The sequence below is a fragment of the Cladophialophora immunda genome, assembly GCF_000835495.1.
Source record: "Cladophialophora immunda strain CBS 83496 unplaced genomic scaffold supercont1.1, whole genome shotgun sequence".
In the NCBI taxonomy this organism is placed as follows: domain Eukaryota; kingdom Fungi; phylum Ascomycota; class Eurotiomycetes; order Chaetothyriales; family Herpotrichiellaceae; genus Cladophialophora; species Cladophialophora immunda.
The window spans coordinates 7,041,074-7,061,408 of NW_015622541.1; the positions used below are offsets into that span (position 1 = coordinate 7,041,074).

Genomic DNA, 20,335 nt, shown 5'->3' on the forward strand with positions numbered 1-20,335 from the left:
GTGAGACATCAACCACGACGTGTTCTTGGGGCATTTCGAAGAGCTGGCAGAAGAGGCATAGAAATAGTTCGGAGTGGCTTTTGCGACGTCAAAGACCAGAGATTTGTGTTGGTGAACCCGATCGGCTGATTCTAGCCTTGAGCACCAAACACCAGGCGCCAGGCATAGGGTATCATGCATATCAGGCAGCAAACACTCGACCCTGATTTGTGCGGCTCAGGAGGGGGCCGAACATTCTCCCTTGAAACGTAGCGCCTCAACCAAGGGGCCATCATGTCCCTCATCAACTTCCACCCACCCTCGACCAAACTCTTTTCCGAGTCCATGCGTCGTCTCTACGGGAATATCTGATCTGCGAAAAGCTGCAAGGCTCAAACTTGACCACACCATTATTAGGGAGGTGTTAGGGTGGATTGATGGCCTCCCTACAACTCATAACAGACATTGACTAGTATTTACCGTGTCCATGGCACCGGGAGATCTCCTGAGAAACAGAGAACCGTCATCCGCGGTTTACAAACCGCGCTAGGGGCGATGCGATACAATTCCTACGCGGAGCTGTTCTTTATGCGAGGCTGGTTCAGATATATGCTCTTCGAGTATGTGATTCCGTCTTGCGTATTGTCGGTGGCAAAATGTGCGATGAGCTGGGGCAGCCTTACCATATTTTTTTTTTGCAACTATTCCGGCGGTTGTAGCGAGACTGGCTTGGGCACCGAGTTGCATGATGCCGCTTACATTGCATACGCTGTAAGTCGCCCTCGAGCTGATTTGCGAGAGCTGTGATGAGCTTACCATTGTTGCCATCACAGAGAGTTGCTATCCGCTTTGCTGATTGCGGATTCGGCTCCCTTGAAAGCGCAACCTCTGTTGGAGCCTCTTGTTTCGACGGTACGACGCGCTCCTTGGCCGACAGAAGTAGACGCCTTCTAGGAATATGAAAGAACCTCAAGATGCGGAGAAGATTTGAGGAAGCTGTTGCGGTGTCACTCCGAGCCTGAGCAGGATAAAAGGAACAATGTGGTCGCAGCCAACACTGACAAAGGTCAGCTCGGAGAACATGAGAAGATAGAAGACATGGGCTGTGCTATGATACTCCAACGCTGGTACTTTAGACATATCGGAGGGATGGATATGAAGATATCCACCCCGACTAAAAGAGAGTATACAGGTACACGACATCAATACACATGGCGGCAGGCCTCGCTATGCAAGTTTGGAAAGCCGCTTTACATCGAGCTTGAGCTGCGACCAACGAGACGCCACCACCCGTCCGTCCTTTATCGTCGCCAATACGTTCTGAGCCGGATCGTCCAAGACCGCAATGTCCTCCAGAGGGTTAGCCTTCAAGACCAAAAGATCGGCGGCGAATCCCGGGGCGATCTGACCCAGGAAATCTGCTTGCCTGAGCATACGAGCAGCGTTGACGGTGGCACTTCGCAGAATGTCGTGCGAGGACAAGACCTTGCTGCGCAATCCAAATTCGCTGGACTGGGCAAAGTGGAGGACGCCCAGGAGATCGGTGCCGAAGCAAATGGTGACTCCCGCATCGGACGCAATCCGCAGAGCATGCAATCCCTTCTCCAGCACTTCCTGATTCTTGCGAGCCGAATCCGGGGGAAGAAACGTTGGGAATTTGGCCATGGTGGCATACGTGACGAGAGTTGGCGTCAGAAAGACTCCCTTTTCAGCCATCAGTCTGGCTGTCTCCTCGTCGATCAGATTCCCGTGCTCGATGCCCATCACACCCTGTCGGATTGCCTGCTGGATCGACTGTGGGGTGTAGGCGTGAGAAGTGACATAGGTGCCCGCATTCGAAGCCACCGTCACGATGGCCCTGATCTCCTCGTCGGAGAACTGGATATGTTCGATCTTGTCGGTCGGACTGGCCACGCCGCCGCCGCCCATGATCTTGATGAAATCCGACCCCTGACGCAGTTCCTCCCGAGCATATTTGAGACATTCCGGTACCCCGTCGACGACCTTTCCAATGCTCAGCACGCTCGCCGCGCAGCACTCGCTGCTGTCGTGCCGCTGGCGCATGTCTCCATGTCCCCCACTTTGCGACAAGGCGTGCCCGGCAATGAAGAGGCGGGGGCCTGGGAGCACATTCTCCTCGATTGCTTCCTTCAAGGCGAGCGTTGCCCCTCCACAGTCTCGCACCGTGGTAAACCCTCGCTCGAGCATTCCCTTGCAGACTTGAGGCTGGCGCAGGAGGGACACGTACGGGCTCATTCCCTTCATGGCTCGAAGATCCTTCTCTCCTGGGACAGCGGCCAAGTGCACATGACAATCAATGAGCCCGGGGCACACATATTTCCCTTGAAGATCGATCTTGATGGCCTGGGGGTCGCACTCCCACTCTTCGGAGGGACCATTTACGGACACCACGACGCCTTGAGATAGGTGGATGGTTGCGTTCTCGATGACGACTCCTCGAACTGGGTCGATGAGGTTGGCCCCATGGAATACATACCTTGGCTGAGGCGGAGCACGCCAAGGTGTGACAATATCCTCCATGAGAAGTATTTCTAGTTTGCTTGATTCGTCACAGAAATGGAAAAAGATATCATGAAGCTGTGATCAATATTGAAGAGAATAACCACGACTGAGACTTGACGACGTTATAAAGCCGCATTCTCAGTTACGCCACAATACACCTCGTAGTGCCCCAGAGCCTGGACCGCGGATCGTTATAGCACGGGTACAAGTACCCGCCGCATATTCCGCTCAGTTACCGATATCGAGAAAACGCCGCCGATCGGCTGTTCGTGCTTGAGCTATTGGCTGTTCGGGTACATGTACCCGCACAGTTTGCCTCCCACGCAGCCAATCAGGGTTACTGGATACATGTACCAGCGCAAACCGCGATCAGCCGTGGTCTCGTCCTGACGGTGTATGCGCCAGGTAAGAAGGGTATGCTCGCTCCTATCTTTCAGACCGAGCATGGCAGGGAGGCACCTCCACACCAAGGGTCGAGAAGCTCAGAGGCGCCGCGATAACGACTCCCTCCTGCGTCCCTAAAAGCATATAACGCCCGTGCAAACCACTTGTTTTGGTTCTCATTTAGATCTGTGGCTCATCCCTTTCAACCATCAAGATCAACTCTTCTTTTCGCAGTCACCATGGCCTCAAGTGAAGAGAAGACCGGCTTTGACAGCAAGGTCGACTTGGACTATGTGGGCTCTCAGTCAAGCAGAGCGCATGACACAACTGGTACAGTCGGACTCACATCAGCCGAAGAAAGACGGCTGGTGAGGAAAATCGACATTCAGTCAGTCAACCACCGACAATCCCATTTTCAAATGCTCCGTGCTGATTTTCCATGTAGTTTGATGCCGGTGATGTTCTTGTTGTATCTTTTCCAATACCTCGATAAGACTTCCCTCGGGTATACCGCCATTATGGGCATCGTGCAAGACGCAGTGAGTTTGGCAGCTCATATACCTGCTATATCTGCTAACTCGAGAAGAAATTGGTCGGTTCCCAATACTCGTGGGTGTCGAGCTTTTTCTACGTCGGGTTTCTGGTGGCCAGTCCCGTCGCCGCCGTCGCGCTGGTCAAATTCCCCGCGGCCAAAGTCGTCGTCTGGACTGTGTAAGCTTCCATGCATGACAATGCCTTCTTTCCAGTACTTACTATCTGATAGGGTCATCTGGGGCGGGATCCTCATGTGCACGGCCGCCGGAAACAACTTCGGCAGTCTCTCCATCCTCCGGATCCTCCTTGGCGCCTTTGAGGCGGCCATCAATCCAGGCTTCACAATGATCACGGCTATGTGGTATAAACCGTCCGAGCATGCCCTCAGACACGGGATTTGGTATGCAGGAGCTAGCATCGCCTACATTTTCGGGGGCATCCTGGCCTACGCCTTCTCGCATATCCACAGTGCGGTCAAAAGCTGGCAGGTAAAGTTACATACGGTCTTCGTGGTCGGAGTAGGTATATTGACCTCTTGCAGTTCCTCTTCATCATCTTCGGCGCCATTACCACACTCTGGGGTATCGTGATGTATTTCCTGTTGCCGAACAATCCTCAGACGGCCAGATTCCTCACACCCGAGGAGAGAAAGCTGGCGTTCGCGCGAGTGCAAGGCATTCGGCACTCGGCCGACACTCGAAAATGGAGTAATGCTCAACTGAAGGAAGCCCTGATTGATCCGAGGACATGGTTGTTCTTCTTGCTGAACGTCTTCACCACGCTGCCCGGCGGTGGTCTGACAGCAGTAAGTATATCTGAGCTGACGTCCTAAATTACATTCACGCGCTCACAATCTACTCAGTTTGGAAGCATCATTCTTCAAAGTTTCGGCTACAGCGTCTACAAGACCCAACTTCTCACCATGTCCCAGGGGGCCTTCCTGTTCCTGTTCCTCCTCATCACGGTCAGTGTGTCGGCCTTGTTCAAGAACGCTCGCTGCTACTCCATCGCGCTGCTCAACCTCATCGCCCTCGCGGGGGCTTTGATGATCAAGCTCGTCCCCGCGAGCGAGAAGGTGACTCGCCTGGCTGGCCTGTGGCTTATTTCAGCCTACGCCAGTGCTTTTCCGACCATCTTGAGTCTGGTCTCCAGCAACATCTGCGGCCACACCAAGAAGGCCGTCGTCAACGGAATGCTCTTCCTCGGGTTTTGCACGGGGTACATCGTCGGCCCACAGACGTTCTTGGCCAGTGAAAGCCCGGGCTACAAGGTGCGCTCTCCCTCTTCTTCTGCAAATAGTTGGCTCGACATATGCTGACCGGTGTTGGGGGCGCGGCACAGACTGCGTTTAATGTCATGATTGCATGCTTTGTGCTCAACATCGCCATTGTCCTCGCCATGCGACAACTCATGGCATGGTGGAATCGGAAACGTGATCAAGAGATGGGCCAGGAAGGCATCGTGATGAGGGGAGAGGCCGCGGCAGATGCGTTGGAGCAACTTGAGTTGGATGAAACCGACTGGCAGAACAAGCAGATTCGTTACTCGCTGTGAGCGTGTGTGGGAAACAAACCAGATCAGAAATTGTGCGTCTGGGGGGAGAAAACATACATACCACTAGGAAAAGGCATGTACGAGGACAGATGTAGCTTGACAACAAGTACCATATATCCAACCAAGGGCATCTGTGTTCCCTGCAAATATATCCCAGGGTTGAGGGGGCTAAGGCCAGGCTTGAAAATGTTGAAGAACCTCATGATATACGTACTCGTTGGTTTTATAAGTTATCCGCCATCAGCTTGGAGGCCTGTTCTGACGCCAGCCTTGTAGACGTACAATGCCACCATCTGAGCAATCAAAATACCCACCTCCAGCTGAGCCGTGTCATATGCATGTTCGCTGTCCAAAATGTTGAGCGACCCGATCGTTCTCCCCTCGACGCACACCGGGATGTTGAGCACGGATCCCAGCCCGACACTCCACAGAAGCTCCCCGTCCTCAAAGACGGCCTTGAGATCTTCCCTGGTCGACCCCCGCCACGTCTGTCCTTGTACAATCACTCGTTCAACCCATGCCTCGCGCTCTGGTGGTGTCCTGGGGTGGGTTGAATTGGTGCCTTGCGAGTGTCGTGGTCCCAGTGGGTGGAGATCGGGCCTCGTGCTGTGGACTCTGTACGCCTGCCCCATAGTGGGTGAGTAGATGAGGATGGTGAAGAGCGAGTAGCCAAAGTGCTGCGCCAGTACTCTCCCAAGCGTGGTCCAGATCATGGACGGTTCGGCGTTCTCGTGCATCAGGGCGGCTAGTTGAGAAAGGTCCGCGACCAATGTCGCCGCCGTTGCCTCAGAAAGAGAGGTGGTGAGGGCCATGTTGGGTATTTGGTAGCGGGAGAAACAAGGATATTTCAGGATGGAGGGAAGTATTTGAACAGTGAACGTGTAATCAGTCGATGAGGTGATACGGTTTTGCTAGATCCACGTAACGTTTTTCAGGTCGCGGTGCGGGCACAGTGTGCTCAACCCTACATTTAACCAAACCACCTTGTGGAGACTTATGATCCCTCAGGCGAAGTATTCTTGCAAGCGATCACGTCGGCCACAACGCTGCACCATCCTAACTTGTATGGTGTACGGGTACATGTACCCGATGTTAGCCAGTGCCGCAGAAGCCTTTCCCGTAGCGGCGGTCGGGTATGTGTTATAAACCTCCCCTGGATTGCGGGTGGTATCGTTGGTGCGGCCATATCCGCTTTCCCGCAGTGGAAATAAAGACCTTGTGTCCATCACGGCGTCCACTTTATACGCCTGCTTCCCTTACAACAGGCGAGAGATGGCTGATTGCTCACCCGATTCATCCTGACTCGCGCGAGACTAAGGTGAGAACAGGCGGCATCACCCTCGTGCCGAAACGGGGTGAGCCGCGAACCATTTTTGCTCCCTTCCAAGGAGTCCTGGTCATCCAACATTCATGCTCAGCCACTGCATCCATGCGATTCTTGTACTGAATCAGCCGTGGAATGCATTGTTATATTTCTTTCCATGATTTTTTCGATGCATCTCGCAGTGGATCGGAAAGAGAGAGGAACAGATATCACAAAGTGATCATCCAACACAGGCCAGATGAGGTTTCCGACATTGTCGCGCCAGTCGGAAGTGTCACAATGGGGAGAATGCAGTGTTGACCTGCAAGAATGATCAATGTGCCAATGGGAAATGGTGGGCGACCGCCAAAATTTGATGAAGCCAGCTCCAGAGCGGTGCGCAGGCAGTTTTGGAGTGCGATGAGCGGGTGAGAACAGAACGAATTTAATAATTCTCAAGCTACACGACCATGTAGCTCGTCAAGTTTTGATAAATTGCGACGGTTCATATGATGCTGATCTCTGCCTCTTCGGCCCCTTCAAACCACGAACTCCTCTTCGATCTTCGACGGTTCACTCGAAACCGGCATGTACCACACCTTTGGAAGACCCCCGGCGTCTCGGTCGATTTGAGCATCAGCGCCTTTTCATAAAGCTCTACGCCCGAGATTGGCGAAGTGAGTTCTTGAGAGAACATGAGTAGACAGTAAACAGTGCCTCCTTGTGTCGAAGCCAAGTCCTCCTTGGTGTCGATTTCAAATTGCGATTGCCACCCTCCCATCCAAATCTCCGAAGACGACACAGGTTTGACGACACTGTTTAGGAGGTATGGTGGCTGCCTGTTGGGCCAACGGTCGAGTTCGAATTTTGCTTCGATGATTTTCCCCCTCAACTTGACGTAGCCGGAGGATACCTCGCCAAAAGGGTTGGCACCTTTGATGGTGCAGTTACAGTCGAGGATCTCGACGCATTGGTTTCCCATTGCTTCCCTTGTTGGGGCGGGGGTGACCGGGCTAACTCGCAACGCCCACGAAAACGTGGGCGCGATATATGTCGAATGGCGCTCGCAGTCCCAACCCCGAAACGAAGACCACATCAGTCCGTTGGCGAGGTCTTGTTCCCAGAGCCCAGCCAGGTACTTTCCCATGCCGCAGGTCTGCATCTTCAACGCGACACCAGAGAGGGCGGGTAGTGTGTCTCGACTATATGTCAGCGCCCTTTTCGCGTAGTCGCCCACTATGCTATTCCAAACGCTGGCTTTTGAGTCATTCTTGTCCGAATTGGCACGCTTTTGATCCAACCATGGGGCAAGACAGCTGGAGAGACTCATATTTGCCATTGTGTGCTCTAGAGAATTTGCACTTGAAGGCGTCTCTTCGCCCAGCGGCATTCCCATCCTCAAGCGTCCTAGCTTGCTTTTGCCATCCCTCGAAGTGACCCGGTTGATTTCGGAACACTCGCAATGTGCCGCGCTCTTGCACTCGAAGACGATTTCACTCTTGGTATAATGTAGCACTCTGGTGGCGAGAAGTCGTTCTTGGAAGCACCAGGCTCGGCGCATCAGAGGAAAGCAATAATCGCCACCACTCATTGCCGTTCCTGAAAAGAAGTCTTCGTGACAGAATTTTTCGCGGACAAAGACTTGAACTCTTTGTCATTGTACTGTCCTGTGAGCTCGTAGGTAACCCTTGGTGCTAAACACCCGCCGGCTCCATCCGCTGATGAAGTGGCGGCCAAGGTGACGTAGGATCCCTCGTATATAGAAGCCATCCGCGCTAATTCCCTTTCCCAATCTAAATGATCATCATGGACAATACACAGCGAGTCGATCCAGAGGTATCTTAGTCCCAGCGCCCGGGTTATGGTGACAGCATCCTGGAAGGTTCGGGAAAGCGAATCCAACGCTATCTTGGATTTTCTCGCTTCAAGAGTGTTTTGGGTTGTTGTAATGATCTGCTGCGACCCCCAGCAGTGACTCAGGGCGACATATTGCCTCCGCACAGCGCGGTCCATAGAGACCGGTATTAGATCCTCACTCTCTATAAAGACTGGGTTTTGATCTCCATTTGATGGCCCGACATCTATCAATCGAGTAGGAAGTTCCAAGGTGGGATCGTCTTTGCAAAGGGGATGCAGCGCACAAGCAAGAAGCCAGTCGCGTATCGTTGAGTAGGTGTGCGCCGATTGACGGATTGGGGTCGATGGAGAGTGAGGGCCCTATTGCTGGCCATGGGTTATGCTGACCTAAAAATTGTCAGTCCTAGGCGAGATAGAGGCAGAAAGAGTTGTAGTGCCCCCCCCCCCCCCCCAACACCTTCTAGAGAGAAAAACTGCAGGTTCATGTCCTCGTCCATGAAAGCATCTGGTAGCCGGTCAAGCGGTTTACCGCCCAGGAAAAGGAAAAGCCGGAGAGGGCACCCGAGAACGATTCGTGCCACGATCTTCCGCAGTCCATATTTCTCCCATCGATCCCGATAGTGCTCGAGGCCTTCCCGAAGGATGGCGCATGACGGGCGTGCACGAGCAGCGAATCGCTCCTGCAGCTTCTCGAAGCTGATTTCAAACTCGAAATCCTTGGGGTCGGCTTTGATGTTCTTACCATCCAAATCGTGACAGACGCGGCAAGGGGCCATCAGGGTATGTCCAAGTTGTTTGTGTATGAATCCAGTTGCTCATTAGCTCCCCATCAGTTCATGCAAGGCTGGGATTCCTCAAGTAAATGGGCCTCCATCACCAGCTAGGGTAGTCTTGGCGCATGGGGTAGCGGCAGGGCGTCTGCCAGGATCTTAAATTGGTCCCGTTGAGCGACGAGGGCTGTTGCACTGCAACGTGCCCGTTTCGAGTTCGACAGGGCCTGCGCAACAATTCGTTCGCCTCTCTGGCATCTACGCCGCCCAACTACCACCACCATGATGATATCCTACAGAAAGGCATTTGCTGTCAACTTCTTCGCCAGTGGAAGCTTCAGCTGAGCCGCTCGTCCCGGTGCCGCCGCGCCTCCTCGTCCGTCATCGTTTAAACTCCTTCAACTGCGGATTTGGGCCACTCCACTCCATTTCCGTTGCAAGCCGCCATTGCAATCTTTGCCGCCCCTGGTCCTCATCTCGAATCGTTTCCCGCACGCGACCCTTCCACTCCCACTCCCCTCCGGGGCCCTGCTCTGTCATTCCCACGACCTCAAAACAGGCCGAGAATACACAAGGAGGAGGAGAAGATGAGCTAACCCCTGGCCCGCCGAGAGAGCAGCGAGGGGTCACGCGAATGAAGGGGGTACAACACAACAACCAAGGTTGTGAAGGACGTGATGAGGATTGGAAAGACATAGTAACGGAACTACGAGAGACGCGCACTGCTTGTTTGTTTTGTGCGAGTTCGCATTGTCTCTTCGAGAACCAAGATCACGGACGTCAGACTGGTAGCCGTTGAAGTCATTTAAGACCAATTTAAAACCTATTGGAAGACATGCTTAAGATGGTGACGGCGCAGTTCGAAGACGAGGATTGTGCCGTTAGAACGGACAGCCTCTAAAAGTTCGATCCCGTAACCCTCGGATGATAAGAATTATCCAGTGGTAACGTCTCTCCCACGAATAATGACCAGCCTTTTTTTGGCGATACATTCATGTTATAGTTAAGTCTATGTGCTCTCACCTCCAATGCCAACCATGAGACCGAACCGGATTGCGGAGAAACGCCCTTCATATGCCGCTGTCCACGGTCGCAGCGAGATTGTCCCGCACCATACACTACCGCAGGTAGGCATACAATCACCACATTATGACCGTGGATCCGTCCTTGCGCATACACAGCTACTGGTATTCGTTCGGGAGTCATTTCTTGTATTGTTTGTTCATGCTCTTCATCCAGCATGGCTCGGGCGGCTTTCAGCGCTTTCGGGAGGGGCGCAGGCCCGCCCAGCCAGCCACCCATTACTCTTCGATCGGTAGAGGAGGCATAGCTGCAGGAGGTTGGTGGATTCGGATGATGACTTTACGACGGGGATTGGGCTGGTAGTCGCGATTCAGGCACGACCTGGTGTCAGGTTAAACGTCGAGGTTTGCTGGGATGTAGATAGAGTCTGGATGCGGCTGCTGGCAATCTCAATCTCAGCGTGCCGACACGTGAATGTGATCGTGGCATGTTAGCCTCAACTGTTCGCTGTAATCATCGAAATGGGTTCGAGTAAAGCCAGGACAAGTCAATGGGCACCTAACTTCGTCCCCGTGGCTGGCGCGATTTGCCCACGGACCGTATCACTGCGCGAAGAACGTAATGGTTTTGCACCAGACTTTGGATGTGGTTTCGTCGCATCCTCCACGCTTTGAACTTTCGCCCGAAGATTCCAGCATTTTTGGAGGCACAACAGATAAAAACTAGTAGAAGGCGTCGGTGGTAAACAGTGTTTTGAAAGCCAGGATGTGGTGCTCGGCCTTGAATTGCAAAGCACGTTCCCATTGGCGAAGGAGAGGCCCGCCCGTCTTGGCGCGTGCACGGGCCACAAGCAGAGTTACTCTCATTGTGGCCCGTGCACGCGCCAAGAACAAACTAGCTATTGCGGCAAGGGGCAGCGCAGCTGCTCGGCGATCCCTAATGGTCGTTTGCTCGGATCCAAGAGATTGTTCTTGTCGTCCTGTGGCTGTTATCTGTATATGCGAAGGCCATTTCGTATCTCTCGCGTGAGCGGAATATCATTGAGCGCCCGGGGAGGGCCAAGAAAGAGCTGTGTCGCCTGACCTCAAGCGATTCTGAGGGAGGGCGAAAATATAGATGACTTGTATGGCGGATAACAAGTCCCGTGTGTCATTCCTCAAACGTGCGTGGGTGCTTGGTATAGAGCAGGACGGGAGTGAGCCACGAAGTCTCAACACAACCTTAACAAAGCTCACCGCAATGGCCCAGGTATGTCGGCGTCTCAATAACACGATGGTTTGATCGAGAATTTGGGATCGCCCTTGGTCACACGAGATTGGCGAGATGAAGAGGGTAGAGCCAATTCATCAGGCCCCCGGCCCTGTAGAGGTGAGCCACATGACCGACCTGCTGTGTGTGGACGGCATTTGCGAGCTCTAGTGTGGTCAAACAGGCACTGAGGGCACGAGGCGATTGAGCGAAGAGGTCGACGGCGACCAAAACTTCGGGCAGCAAATGCTGAGGGCCACTTGCCTCTATCAAGTCTGCCATTGGAGACGACCGAATCTCTTTCAAGGTCCCAGATCATGCGCACTAATGTCAGGATGAAGCTATATCTGTGCTCCTCCGTGATTTTGTTGGTAGGGTTTGGTGTCTTATCGAAAAGCATGCGAATCACTGTTCGCAGTCGCGGTGACTTCGGAATGGTCGGCGACGGGGGACAACATGGACAACCAGCAATGAGCTGATCCAGCATTCAAAAACTTAGGCTGGCAGGGCAGGCCCAGGTGGACATCGTCAATACTGAGGAATGGTTGAATGTTGTGTAGGTACGCCACCGAGGCATCGTACCTCTGTAAGTGAATAAAATGTTAGCATTTGCATTCCTCTCTCGAGTGAAGCGACAGTGTTCTCCTTACGTATACAGCTCAGCCGAGACGGCACAGCCGCTCTTGACGTACTCATTCTCTCCCCTCCTGTCTGCCGACAGACCGCTCATATCCCTGGGAGGATTGTTGTCGGGGCGCTGGCGAAAGGGCCCCATACATTTTGCGTGATGAATGAGGTTGTTGCGGAATGACATCGCTCGACTCGAATAACTGCTTGCTACCACTACAATACCCATGCAGTCCTTGCAACAGTTGGGCCAGGAGGCAGGATTCTGTCCGCGTATATCGAAGGTCATACTCCGCCTACAATGATTTTGATTTAGTGGACCTCACTCACATCGTCCCCGAGTCAGGTCTACATCACCAGGAAGAGGAGTAAGCAACGATTGATCTCTGACATTGTATTTGCAAATGTCTTTGCTATGGACCAGATGCTTAAGACAGGCCCTGACGCTAGCGATGGCGAGCGTGATGGCCGGATCCTATTCTAATTTGTGAGGGCCTCAACAGTGGAGGGTTGTAGCTTTTACGCCGGAAAGAATTGTGAAAAGCGCTGGCCAACTTCAGCATCATCAGTTCCTAACTCTGGCAACTCCAAAGGCAGCTGACAGCGCTCGGCATGCCACTCCAGCGGCCAAGGGTTGTCGAGACTGCCCCGTCCTCAGAGAGGGGGATCGTAGGCAGGTCGAGTATAGGTTGTTCTCCCTCGTATGGGTTCATCATGTCCTCCAAGGCGTCATCGCCGCTCGATCGCGTTAGTTGTTGAGTAAGCGAAGCCAATGATTCTTCTTCCGCTGGCAAGTCTTCCTGGTTCGAGTTATCGGGTAAATTGCATGGAACGAAAAGATTGGGCGTCGCGGCTATGCCATTGCCAGACACGGGGTCGAACAACCAACCGAGGTTCGAATTGAAATCGTTGCCGTCTTCAAGCAGATTGGAGAACCCGCTATCAAAAGGGGCACCCGAATTGGCGGCCATCGCAATATCCCCTGGAAGTGCTATTTCCCCATTCCAACCCATTGGCGCAGGGACAACTTCATTGTCGGGGGGGTGGGATTTGGCTGGTCGAACAGTTCGCGAATGTAAAAGAGGATTGAGTGGCAGGAAGATGATGGGATGATGCCTCTGATCGTGACGCCGGCTGCGGAGGTCCGAGAAGGGGGGGATCTGTCGTATCTGTCGTATCTGGCTTCTGATTAAGAGAGGGTGGAGATTTGGAGTTGGGGCTGTAGACGCAAGGGATTTTTCGTTTCAAGCACGATTTACAAGATGGGTTCTCGCGGCTGCACCTGATCTTTGACCTAATGGTCAATGAGTTTTGAGTTCGCTGCGTCTTTCGTTGAGTCTTGCGTACTTGGTACAGCCCACACAAGCCGATCTCGTCCTCCCTTTCAATATCCTGTGCTCATCATGCACACGCATGTGACGACGTAAGCTATCCCTGGTATCAAGGTGTCGGTAGCGAACATGAAGATTCTCCGGGGCCGCCACGACACTTACCGGCGTTCAAATGATTTCAGGCATCTCGGGCAGGGACCACCACCAAGTTCCCTCCTTCGGACGTGGCGTTGACTTTGACTGACCAGAGGAAGAAGGCGCGAGCCCCATGGAAGACATGTTAGTGAGCGACTTCTCGAGTGACGAGTGTCTGCAAGAGAGACGTTGTCTGTCACCAATAAGACAAGGTTCGTCCTCATTCGAAGGTTGTCATGTTGTCATCACCAAAATGAATGGTGGGAGGCTTGGCCCCGCGTCTTCTCCAATCAAAATGCAGAGGAGTCAGCATTGTGGGGGGAAGGTTAGCCCAAGGCAGCAGGTTTGGCGAGCGAGGCGGGGTACCCTTTGCACCTCGACTTCTACCCGGCGAAAGCAAGGAAATGTCAGAGCCGTTGGGCCCCAAATAAAGCCCCAAGAACCCTGTCTGGGCTATTCTCTAGGCCTCTGACTGATGCCGATGTGGACTACTGTGCGTCTAAATAGCGACCGTCCCACCTGGTGCCTGTCCGCGTACTGACTCGCACCCAGTCGGCAAAACATGGAGCCAGGATCATGAGGGAGGAGAGCCCGCCCATTTTTCAGGCATGTACAGCGTCTAAACGTTTTTGTCCTTTCGACTATTTCACGGGGGGGAAGTTCCGGGTCAACCGGCGAGCATCGGATCTTCTGCGCCCTGCCACAATCGACTAGTGAATCCGAGCGCCCTCGGGGTGACCGGGATTGATGTTGATTGGCCTTGAAATGCAGACTGTTTCAGGACCATAGCGCCCGGTACGATTTGAGGGGCTTTCCCGAGACCTCTTCCTATCAAAGTTACGGAAAAGAGAGAGCGAGAACTGACCGATAAATCTACAGGTCCACGGCCAATATCATGGCGGACCAGCTATTAACTTTAATCGAAATAATTTGCGCACCAGATTCCCTCCCTTTCTGAGGCCGTGACTACTTTGTGGCTTCAAATGTTTCGTTTCTCCTTCATCAACATTTGAAGCCAAAAACTCCATCGACGCCAGCGTGTCGGGGTGATCGTCGCCCAGCTTGACCTTCAGTAGGCCTCGCAACTCTTCCATCAGCCGCATCGCCTCTGCTTGCCGTCCGGCTTGTCTGTAAAGTTGTGCCAGCTCAGCTGTTGACGCTAACGTGTCCGGATGATCGAAGCCCAACTTATCTGCTCTTCGTTTCACTACTTCTTCCGTCAACTGCAGTGCGTCTCCTCGTCGCCCGACTTTGTACCACTGATTTGCCAGAATCTGCATTGACGCTAACGTCTGCGGATGATCCTGTCCGAACTTGCCCTTCCGGTGCTCCAATACCTCCTCGGTGAGCTTCAGCGCCTCCATCTCTCGCCCAGCGCGGCTATAGTGAATTGCCAGATTCTGCATTGCCCCCAGTGTATCCTTGTGGCTCTCACCGAGCTTGATCTTTAACAACCTCACCACCTCCTCAGTTAAGTGTAAAGCCTCCGCGTGTTGTCCAGTGTCGCTGTAGCAATTAGCCAGACAATTTAGAGAACCTATCGTTCTAGAATCATCGAGCCCTAGAGAGGTTTTGTATCGTTCCGAAACCTCTTGAGCAAGCCGTAGCGCTTCCTCTCGTCGCCCTGCTTTGCGGTATTGATCCGCCAGAGCCTTCATTAACCACAGCGTCCACGAACCACTCTCTCCCAAAACACTCTGGGCTATTTTCAACATCTCCGTCGTCAGGTCAATGGCCTGGGTAGCCAACCCATTCTCTGAGAGTATGAGAGCCAGGTAAGGCCAAGTTTGCAATTTTTCCGCTTCACTCAGATCTCCGACGAGATCTTTGAGACCAAGAAGCTCTTGAATATGGGGCACTAAGGCTCGCCGAGACTGGTAACTTTCAGAAGAATCTTCCCACTCTGTCGAACAAGTCAAAAGGGACAGAGCCAGTCGATAGCTCGAATGCTGCTCTTCATTAGTCATCCGATCGCGACACCACTCATGAACTAAGGGATGCAGAGACACGGATGTATCCTGGTTCGTTGTAATCAATGAAAAAGATGCAAGGAGGCCAAATGATAACTGGACCAGTCTCTGATAATCAAATGGTTCCGAGGCCTCCTTTCGGAAGGGTAGATAACCGAGAAAACGGCTTCCCTGTGAACGACACCCGTTCGTGTAGAACATTTGAAGTGAGACCCGGTCGTGATGCAAGAAGCCGAGAAGCTTCAAAATCCGGGTGGCGTAACAGGGTACCGCTTCTTCCCTTGATTGGATCATATCCGCAGAGAGCTGCCATGTCGCGTAGACTGAATACTGGTAGCCTGTAGCGACATGTTTCGGGACACGCTGCAGGATGCTCGTTTTGCGGCTCTGATAGATTTCGAGATATTTGTAGAGAGAGCAAGAAGTCTCGCGAATGTACGCCCCAGCCTGCACGATGGCTAATGCGAGACAGCCTAGGGTCTCAACAATCTCCTGAAGCAGATGAGTATCCAGCTCTGACGAATTTGAGCTTCCATAGATAATCTTGTTTAGCAATGATACAGAGTCGTCTGATGACAACTGCCTCACATGCCTATATCCCACGGTGTTGTACTGTTGACATGTAGGATTTCGGCTTGTTATGATTATATCGCCTCGGTTACCTGCAGGCAGATAGGGAGACAGTGACAGGTCCGGATCGTCAGCATTGTCGAGCACGAGGAGCCAGGTTTGAGCTGCGTTGGCCAATCTTCGCTTGACGCAGTCGACGGTCTCATCAACTTGCAGCAGCTGCGCAATTTGCGCAAAGTCTTGCTGCAGACGATCGTCACTGCTCGCATCAACCCAGAAGATGCCCCAATATCTGAAGAAGCGTCTTCGTCAGCGGTCATCGATGTTCTAGAGCACCGGACATACCTCTCTCGATGTGATTGCACATAACTAAGACAGATCTGAGTTTTGCCCGAACCTCCCAGACCGAAGAGCACAAATCGCCGTTGGTGGTGTCCTTGTAGTGGGTGTCGACCTGCGAATGCCGCACTGAGAGACCGCAGCTCGTCCTCGCGACCCGTAAAGAACGTGCTCAGGAGATGAGGAACTAGAAAGTATGAATTATTTGAGACTAAACAATACTTCATCAACCTAAATGGTCTCAGATCACGGCAGCTCCTGGGGCATACCCAAGTCGTGCATGGTTGTGTACCGCGGACTGTCTCTCATCCGCCTGATTCTCTTGTAAATCTTCTCAAATGTATCGTCATCCTCAGTCTCAAACTTGCACATCGCACTGTGATCGGCATCGACCGGAATCTGTTCTTCATGGTGAACCTCGAGCAAGGCAGAATTCTTCTCAACAATCTGCATTTGTTAGTCTTCGTACATCTAGTAGATAAGTATCAAAGAGAATACTAGACTAGAAAATCCTGGCATCGACCGCTGTTCATAAAAGCTATAGACTTGATAGTCGGGCACTTGGAAGCGGAAATCAGTCGTCAACCGAAAGAGAGCGTCGGAGTTGGTTTGTAGAGCCGTCAATAAACGCGGAGGAGGGTGATGGCTGACGAACTGCGCAACACTCGCCAACACTTTCCCATATGTCGCTTTACCGCTTCCGCGATGGGGTGTACCCAAGAAGATCAGACCGACGGTTGCATCACGGATCGACTCGTATCGTGGTTCCAGCTTTGCTTGAAATAGCGCCTGGAAGACATATCAGCGATCGAATTGATCGAATCGACTGTCCGAATATCTCACCTGTTTCACTACGATTCCACCCAGAGAGTGCGCGACGAATACCAAAGGACGCTGAATCTCCTGAAATCCGTTAATGGGGGGTTTTTGTTCAGCTTGATTATGCATTCCGTACATCTTGCTCCTCTCTTTTGTCCACCAAGCTACTCAATAAGCTCTTAGCATGGTCAACGATCTCTCCAGTCGACTGGCCGAATGCGGCATCGGCGTTGTAGCCGAAAGTTAAGACCCGGGCATCGGGGATTTGCAGAGGTAAGAAGTCTTGCAACCAGAACTTCTTCGACTTTGGATGAGTCCATGTGTTCACAAGGTCGCCGCCGAGACCGTGTACAGCAACGACGCTAGGCAAAACCAGAGTGTATTAGAAATCGGCCAGGTTAAATGGGACTTCGAAGCGGGGGAGGGCAAGGTTCTTACTCGATGGAAGATGACGTAGTTGGTCCCTGGGCACGGTAAACGACTCTGAGTACCATTCTCCAGCTAAAGCTGCTCAAGTGAAGGTAGGAAGAGAACTTATGAGTCTAGAACTATCTTACTGCAATCCTGTCGCAGGAACGCAGGCAAGCTGGTCTGTACCGAGTTCTTCAGGTCTGGACTTCAGCCGTAGGCGCCAGCACGTGACTACCACTCACCTTTAGAGTGTAGCGCAGTGAGCGAGGCACTCAGCTCCTGATCTTGAGCCAAACTGCATGCATGCTAGGCGCAACTGCGTTAGCCTTCCGTGTGCAGTCCTCAACCATCTGTTAACGTAGTCAGGTCGAGGAAGATAACCTGCTCGTGATGTTTAACAACCTTGACCGAGATTCACAAGCTCGATTGCGACCGGAATATGCTCTCCTCTAAACAATAAAACGAAGTCAAGGGAGATCGAGACCAGATCCTTTAAGAAACTGCCGAAAGGCGGAAATAGTCTGGAAATAAAAATACAGAATAACCAAGTTTTCGCATACCTCTGAACCAAAAAGGCAAGCATCCTGCAACCGATTAGAAGAATCCCAAGGGAGTTCACTTTCTCCTACCTTCCTGATTTGCCTCGTCGCTCAGAAGATAGCGGGTCGATGATGATCTCCCCAAAAATCACCGATATTGTTTTCATGGCGCCTGCGTCAAGAATCACAGTCTGTCAACAGTCTCAGAATTGCAAGATTGAACAATTGCTTACCAGACCCGAAGCTTCAATTTCACTCAAACCTTTTTCAAACTCCTTGTGCAAGGGAGTGACTGGTCCATCAAACCCGCATCGACGACAACGACCGTCACCACCACGAAGGCATCCTCAACCCACGGCACCTCGCCCCCGGATCCACAAATCCCGGACCTGAAACTCAACCTGATCTACCCCTGCACGCCGTAGCACATCCGGAAGTACTCGGCACAGCGCCTCCGCATGGTGACAGAGACCTCCGAGATATACGCCACGCATATCAGGCCGTGTATAGCAGGCCAGCGAGCCGCGGGCCACCTAGACTGGGTCTTCAACACCCTCGAGGGCCGAACCGACTTGTAAGGTACCTAGCGCGGGCGCTAAGTATCTATGCTTGGGTTGCGCTGGTTTAAGCAGACATAGTTGTTGACATTGAAGATCACGTTCTACAATACTGCACTCCAATCTTGCTTCTTGATCCACTCTTCAACGGTGCCCAGATTGACGGGGATGCCCAGCTACACCCGTTAGCTGCAGTATGTTCCGTGGATAGTGTCGACTCACATCTTTGGGATGAACGACGCTCGGATCGCCTCCTTCGAATCCGAATTCGGCGATAAAGTCCGCGCATTCCTCAATGTCCTCGCGCAGCTCTGGAATAGCAACCCACACCTCCCCGGGACCGGTCGCTACATATTTTGCTTTGACCCCAAGAGCGCGACCCCACGTCTGGGCGAATTCGTCCAGCGTTATCAATTCACGGTACGCGAGAAGGGTTTTGCCCCCGTCGACATTGACGAGTGCCTTCGTCAGAGGGCCGGTGTCCTCGCTGGTCGCGATCAGCGGCACTATGCGGTCGGCGGCCATTTTGGTGCTGAAGACGTATACGCCATCTTTATCCTACGACCCATCAGCGCAAAGCATGACCGCAAGAATATGGTGTTACTTTGTGTGGTTGGTAATGTGGCATTCGCAACATATTTGTCAAATAGATTCCGAGCTGGATGACGCTAGTCTTCTTCATCAATTCGGGGTACGTCGACCGCCCGTACTCGACCGCCCTGCCCTCGGCGTCGAAGTGGTACACATGTGTATACTTCCCCTTGGACCATTTCGTGACATACGGGAGAGCAGAGAAGACCAGTCTTTCCAGCGTGGGCGTCTGGGCTGCAGCGGTGAAGACGTTCTTCCCTTGTTGCAGCTCGTAGTCGTGCGCCCATTCCATCATGGTCTGACCGGGTGCGAGCTTCGAGCTGTTGTCAGGATTGCGAAAGCCGGTCCAGAAGTCGGTCACGGAGAAGATGGTGTGGGCTCCTTGGAAGGCTGCAACCAGAGACGGCACGTCGTCAAGGTTGGCGCGTACCGTTTCCACGCCTCTGGCCGTGAGAGCCTGGGATGTCCGACTGCTGGTGTTGCGCGTGACGCCACGAACAGTCCATCCTGGTTCGTTGCGGAATGTCTCGACTACCGAGCCTCCTTGCGTTCCTGTGGCGCCAATGACGACAATGAGTTTAGACGTCATTATTGAAAAGCAATTGTGTAGAATGTTTCTACAGGAATCGCCAGCTCTTCCACGCATAGAACCTACCTGTATTTTATATCGGATTTGGTCGGCGCAAGGGTGTGTACACGGTCCAAGTATACATGGCGCAAGGTATACACGGCTCCCGGCTCACAAGTATGCCGACTCCGACGATGCCTGGGATGCTGACCAATCTAAGTCCACCGACCCTAGATCAAGACCCAATATCAAGATGAGCGCTCCGGGGTAACTGCTCATAGTTGTGCCGAAGTGGATTTAGAGGCAAGCTGTGGGCATCCGTCGCCAGGTCTAGTATATTACTAATACAGAACGGATCCTTCTGCTGCTTTTTACGGTCCCTGTGGTGCCTGGCATTGGGTGTTTCGCTCAGGGCATCCTCGCGTTCAGGTTGGGATATTTGTTCGATGAGTCCAAGTACTCGAGTCCGTTCCTGTGAATGATTGGCACCAGAATTCCGACTATGGAGCAACTGACGCGGCAAGAAATGCCGCGGAGGAAGCAGTCACGGCTGCTGGCAGGCCTGGACAAGGCATAAATGGCTTGCTCAATCCACGCACCCTGTACCCAGGGCTCCTGTCCAGCTTCAGGATCCTTCTGCCAACCAGCATCTTTGCTCTGAAATTCTTCGAGTGGTGGCACGCCAGCGACTTTTCTCGTCGAT

General features: G+C 52.8%; 4 protein-coding genes across 5 annotated transcripts; all 4 read right to left on the reverse strand.

Annotated features, from left to right (window-relative positions):
- Window positions 1–6,782: 6,782 nt before the first annotated feature.
- On the reverse strand, window positions 6,783–7,868 carry PV07_02055 (uncharacterized protein; the record flags this gene model as incomplete). Its single annotated transcript, XM_016388643.1, has 1 exon — window positions 6,783–7,868. The coding sequence occupies one exon, from the start codon at window positions 7,866–7,868 to the stop codon at window positions 6,783–6,785; it is 1,086 nt and encodes a 361-aa protein (XP_016255571.1).
- Window positions 7,869–12,181: 4,313 nt separating this feature from the next.
- Window positions 12,182–13,726, reverse strand: PV07_02056. Of its 2 annotated transcripts, none has more exons than XM_016388645.1 (2): window positions 13,296–13,726; window positions 12,182–13,236 (listed from the first exon to the last, which is right to left on the reverse strand). In XM_016388645.1, the coding sequence occupies exon 2, from the start codon at window positions 12,813–12,815 to the stop codon at window positions 12,375–12,377; it is 441 nt and encodes a 146-aa protein (XP_016255573.1). In that variant the 5' UTR covers window positions 12,816–13,236; window positions 13,296–13,726; the 3' UTR covers window positions 12,182–12,374. The 2 variants fall into 2 exon arrangements, with proteins under 2 accessions (XP_016255573.1, XP_016255572.1); XM_016388644.1 differs by having other exon boundaries at window positions 12,182–13,096; window positions 13,150–13,726.
- Window positions 13,727–14,133: 407 nt separating this feature from the next.
- On the reverse strand, window positions 14,134–17,536 carry PV07_02057 (uncharacterized protein). The gene is made up of 7 exons (XM_016388646.1): window positions 17,405–17,536; window positions 17,103–17,328; window positions 16,991–17,050; window positions 16,646–16,936; window positions 16,417–16,594; window positions 16,154–16,358; window positions 14,134–16,100 (listed from the first exon to the last, which is right to left on the reverse strand). The coding sequence occupies exons 1-7, from the start codon at window positions 17,458–17,460 to the stop codon at window positions 14,162–14,164; spliced, it is 2,955 nt and encodes a 984-aa protein (XP_016255574.1). The 5' UTR covers window positions 17,461–17,536; the 3' UTR covers window positions 14,134–14,161.
- A 232-nt stretch (window positions 17,537–17,768) lies between these two features.
- Window positions 17,769–19,719, reverse strand: PV07_02058 (uncharacterized protein). Its single transcript, XM_016388647.1, has 4 exons — window positions 19,078–19,719; window positions 18,696–19,031; window positions 18,007–18,649; window positions 17,769–17,961 (listed from the first exon to the last, which is right to left on the reverse strand). The coding sequence occupies exons 1-3, from the start codon at window positions 19,708–19,710 to the stop codon at window positions 18,578–18,580; spliced, it is 1,041 nt and encodes a 346-aa protein (XP_016255575.1). The 5' UTR covers window positions 19,711–19,719; the 3' UTR covers window positions 17,769–17,961; window positions 18,007–18,577.
- Between the last annotated feature and the right edge of the window lie 616 nt (window positions 19,720–20,335).

Bases quoted from the DNA above. Each gene is read 5' to 3' on its own strand.
- PV07_02056 (XM_016388645.1), bottom strand. From the start codon at position 12,815: ATGGGTTGGAATGGGGAAATAGCACTTCCAGGGGATATTGCGATGGCC.
- PV07_02057 (XM_016388646.1), bottom strand. From the start codon at position 17,460: ATGGTACTCAGAGTCGTTTACCGTGCCCAGGGACCAACTACGTCATCT. The intron at 16,937-16,990 runs GTGAGATATTCG...TATGTCTTCCAG, and splicing joins GTGGAATCGTAGTGAAACAG to GCGCTATTTCAAGCAAAGCT. The intron at 16,595-16,645 runs GTATTCTCTTTG...TAACAAATGCAG, and splicing joins TGCCAGGATTTTCTAGTCTA to ATTGTTGAGAAGAATTCTGC.
- PV07_02058 (XM_016388647.1), bottom strand. From the start codon at position 19,710: ATGCGTGGAAGAGCTGGCGATTCCTGTAGAAACATTCTACACAATTGC. The intron at 19,032-19,077 runs GTAACACCATAT...GATGGGTCGTAG, and splicing joins CACATTACCAACCACACAAA to GATAAAGATGGCGTATACGT. The intron at 18,650-18,695 runs GTGAGTCGACAC...TAACGGGTGTAG, and splicing joins GCGTCGTTCATCCCAAAGAT to CTGGGCATCCCCGTCAATCT.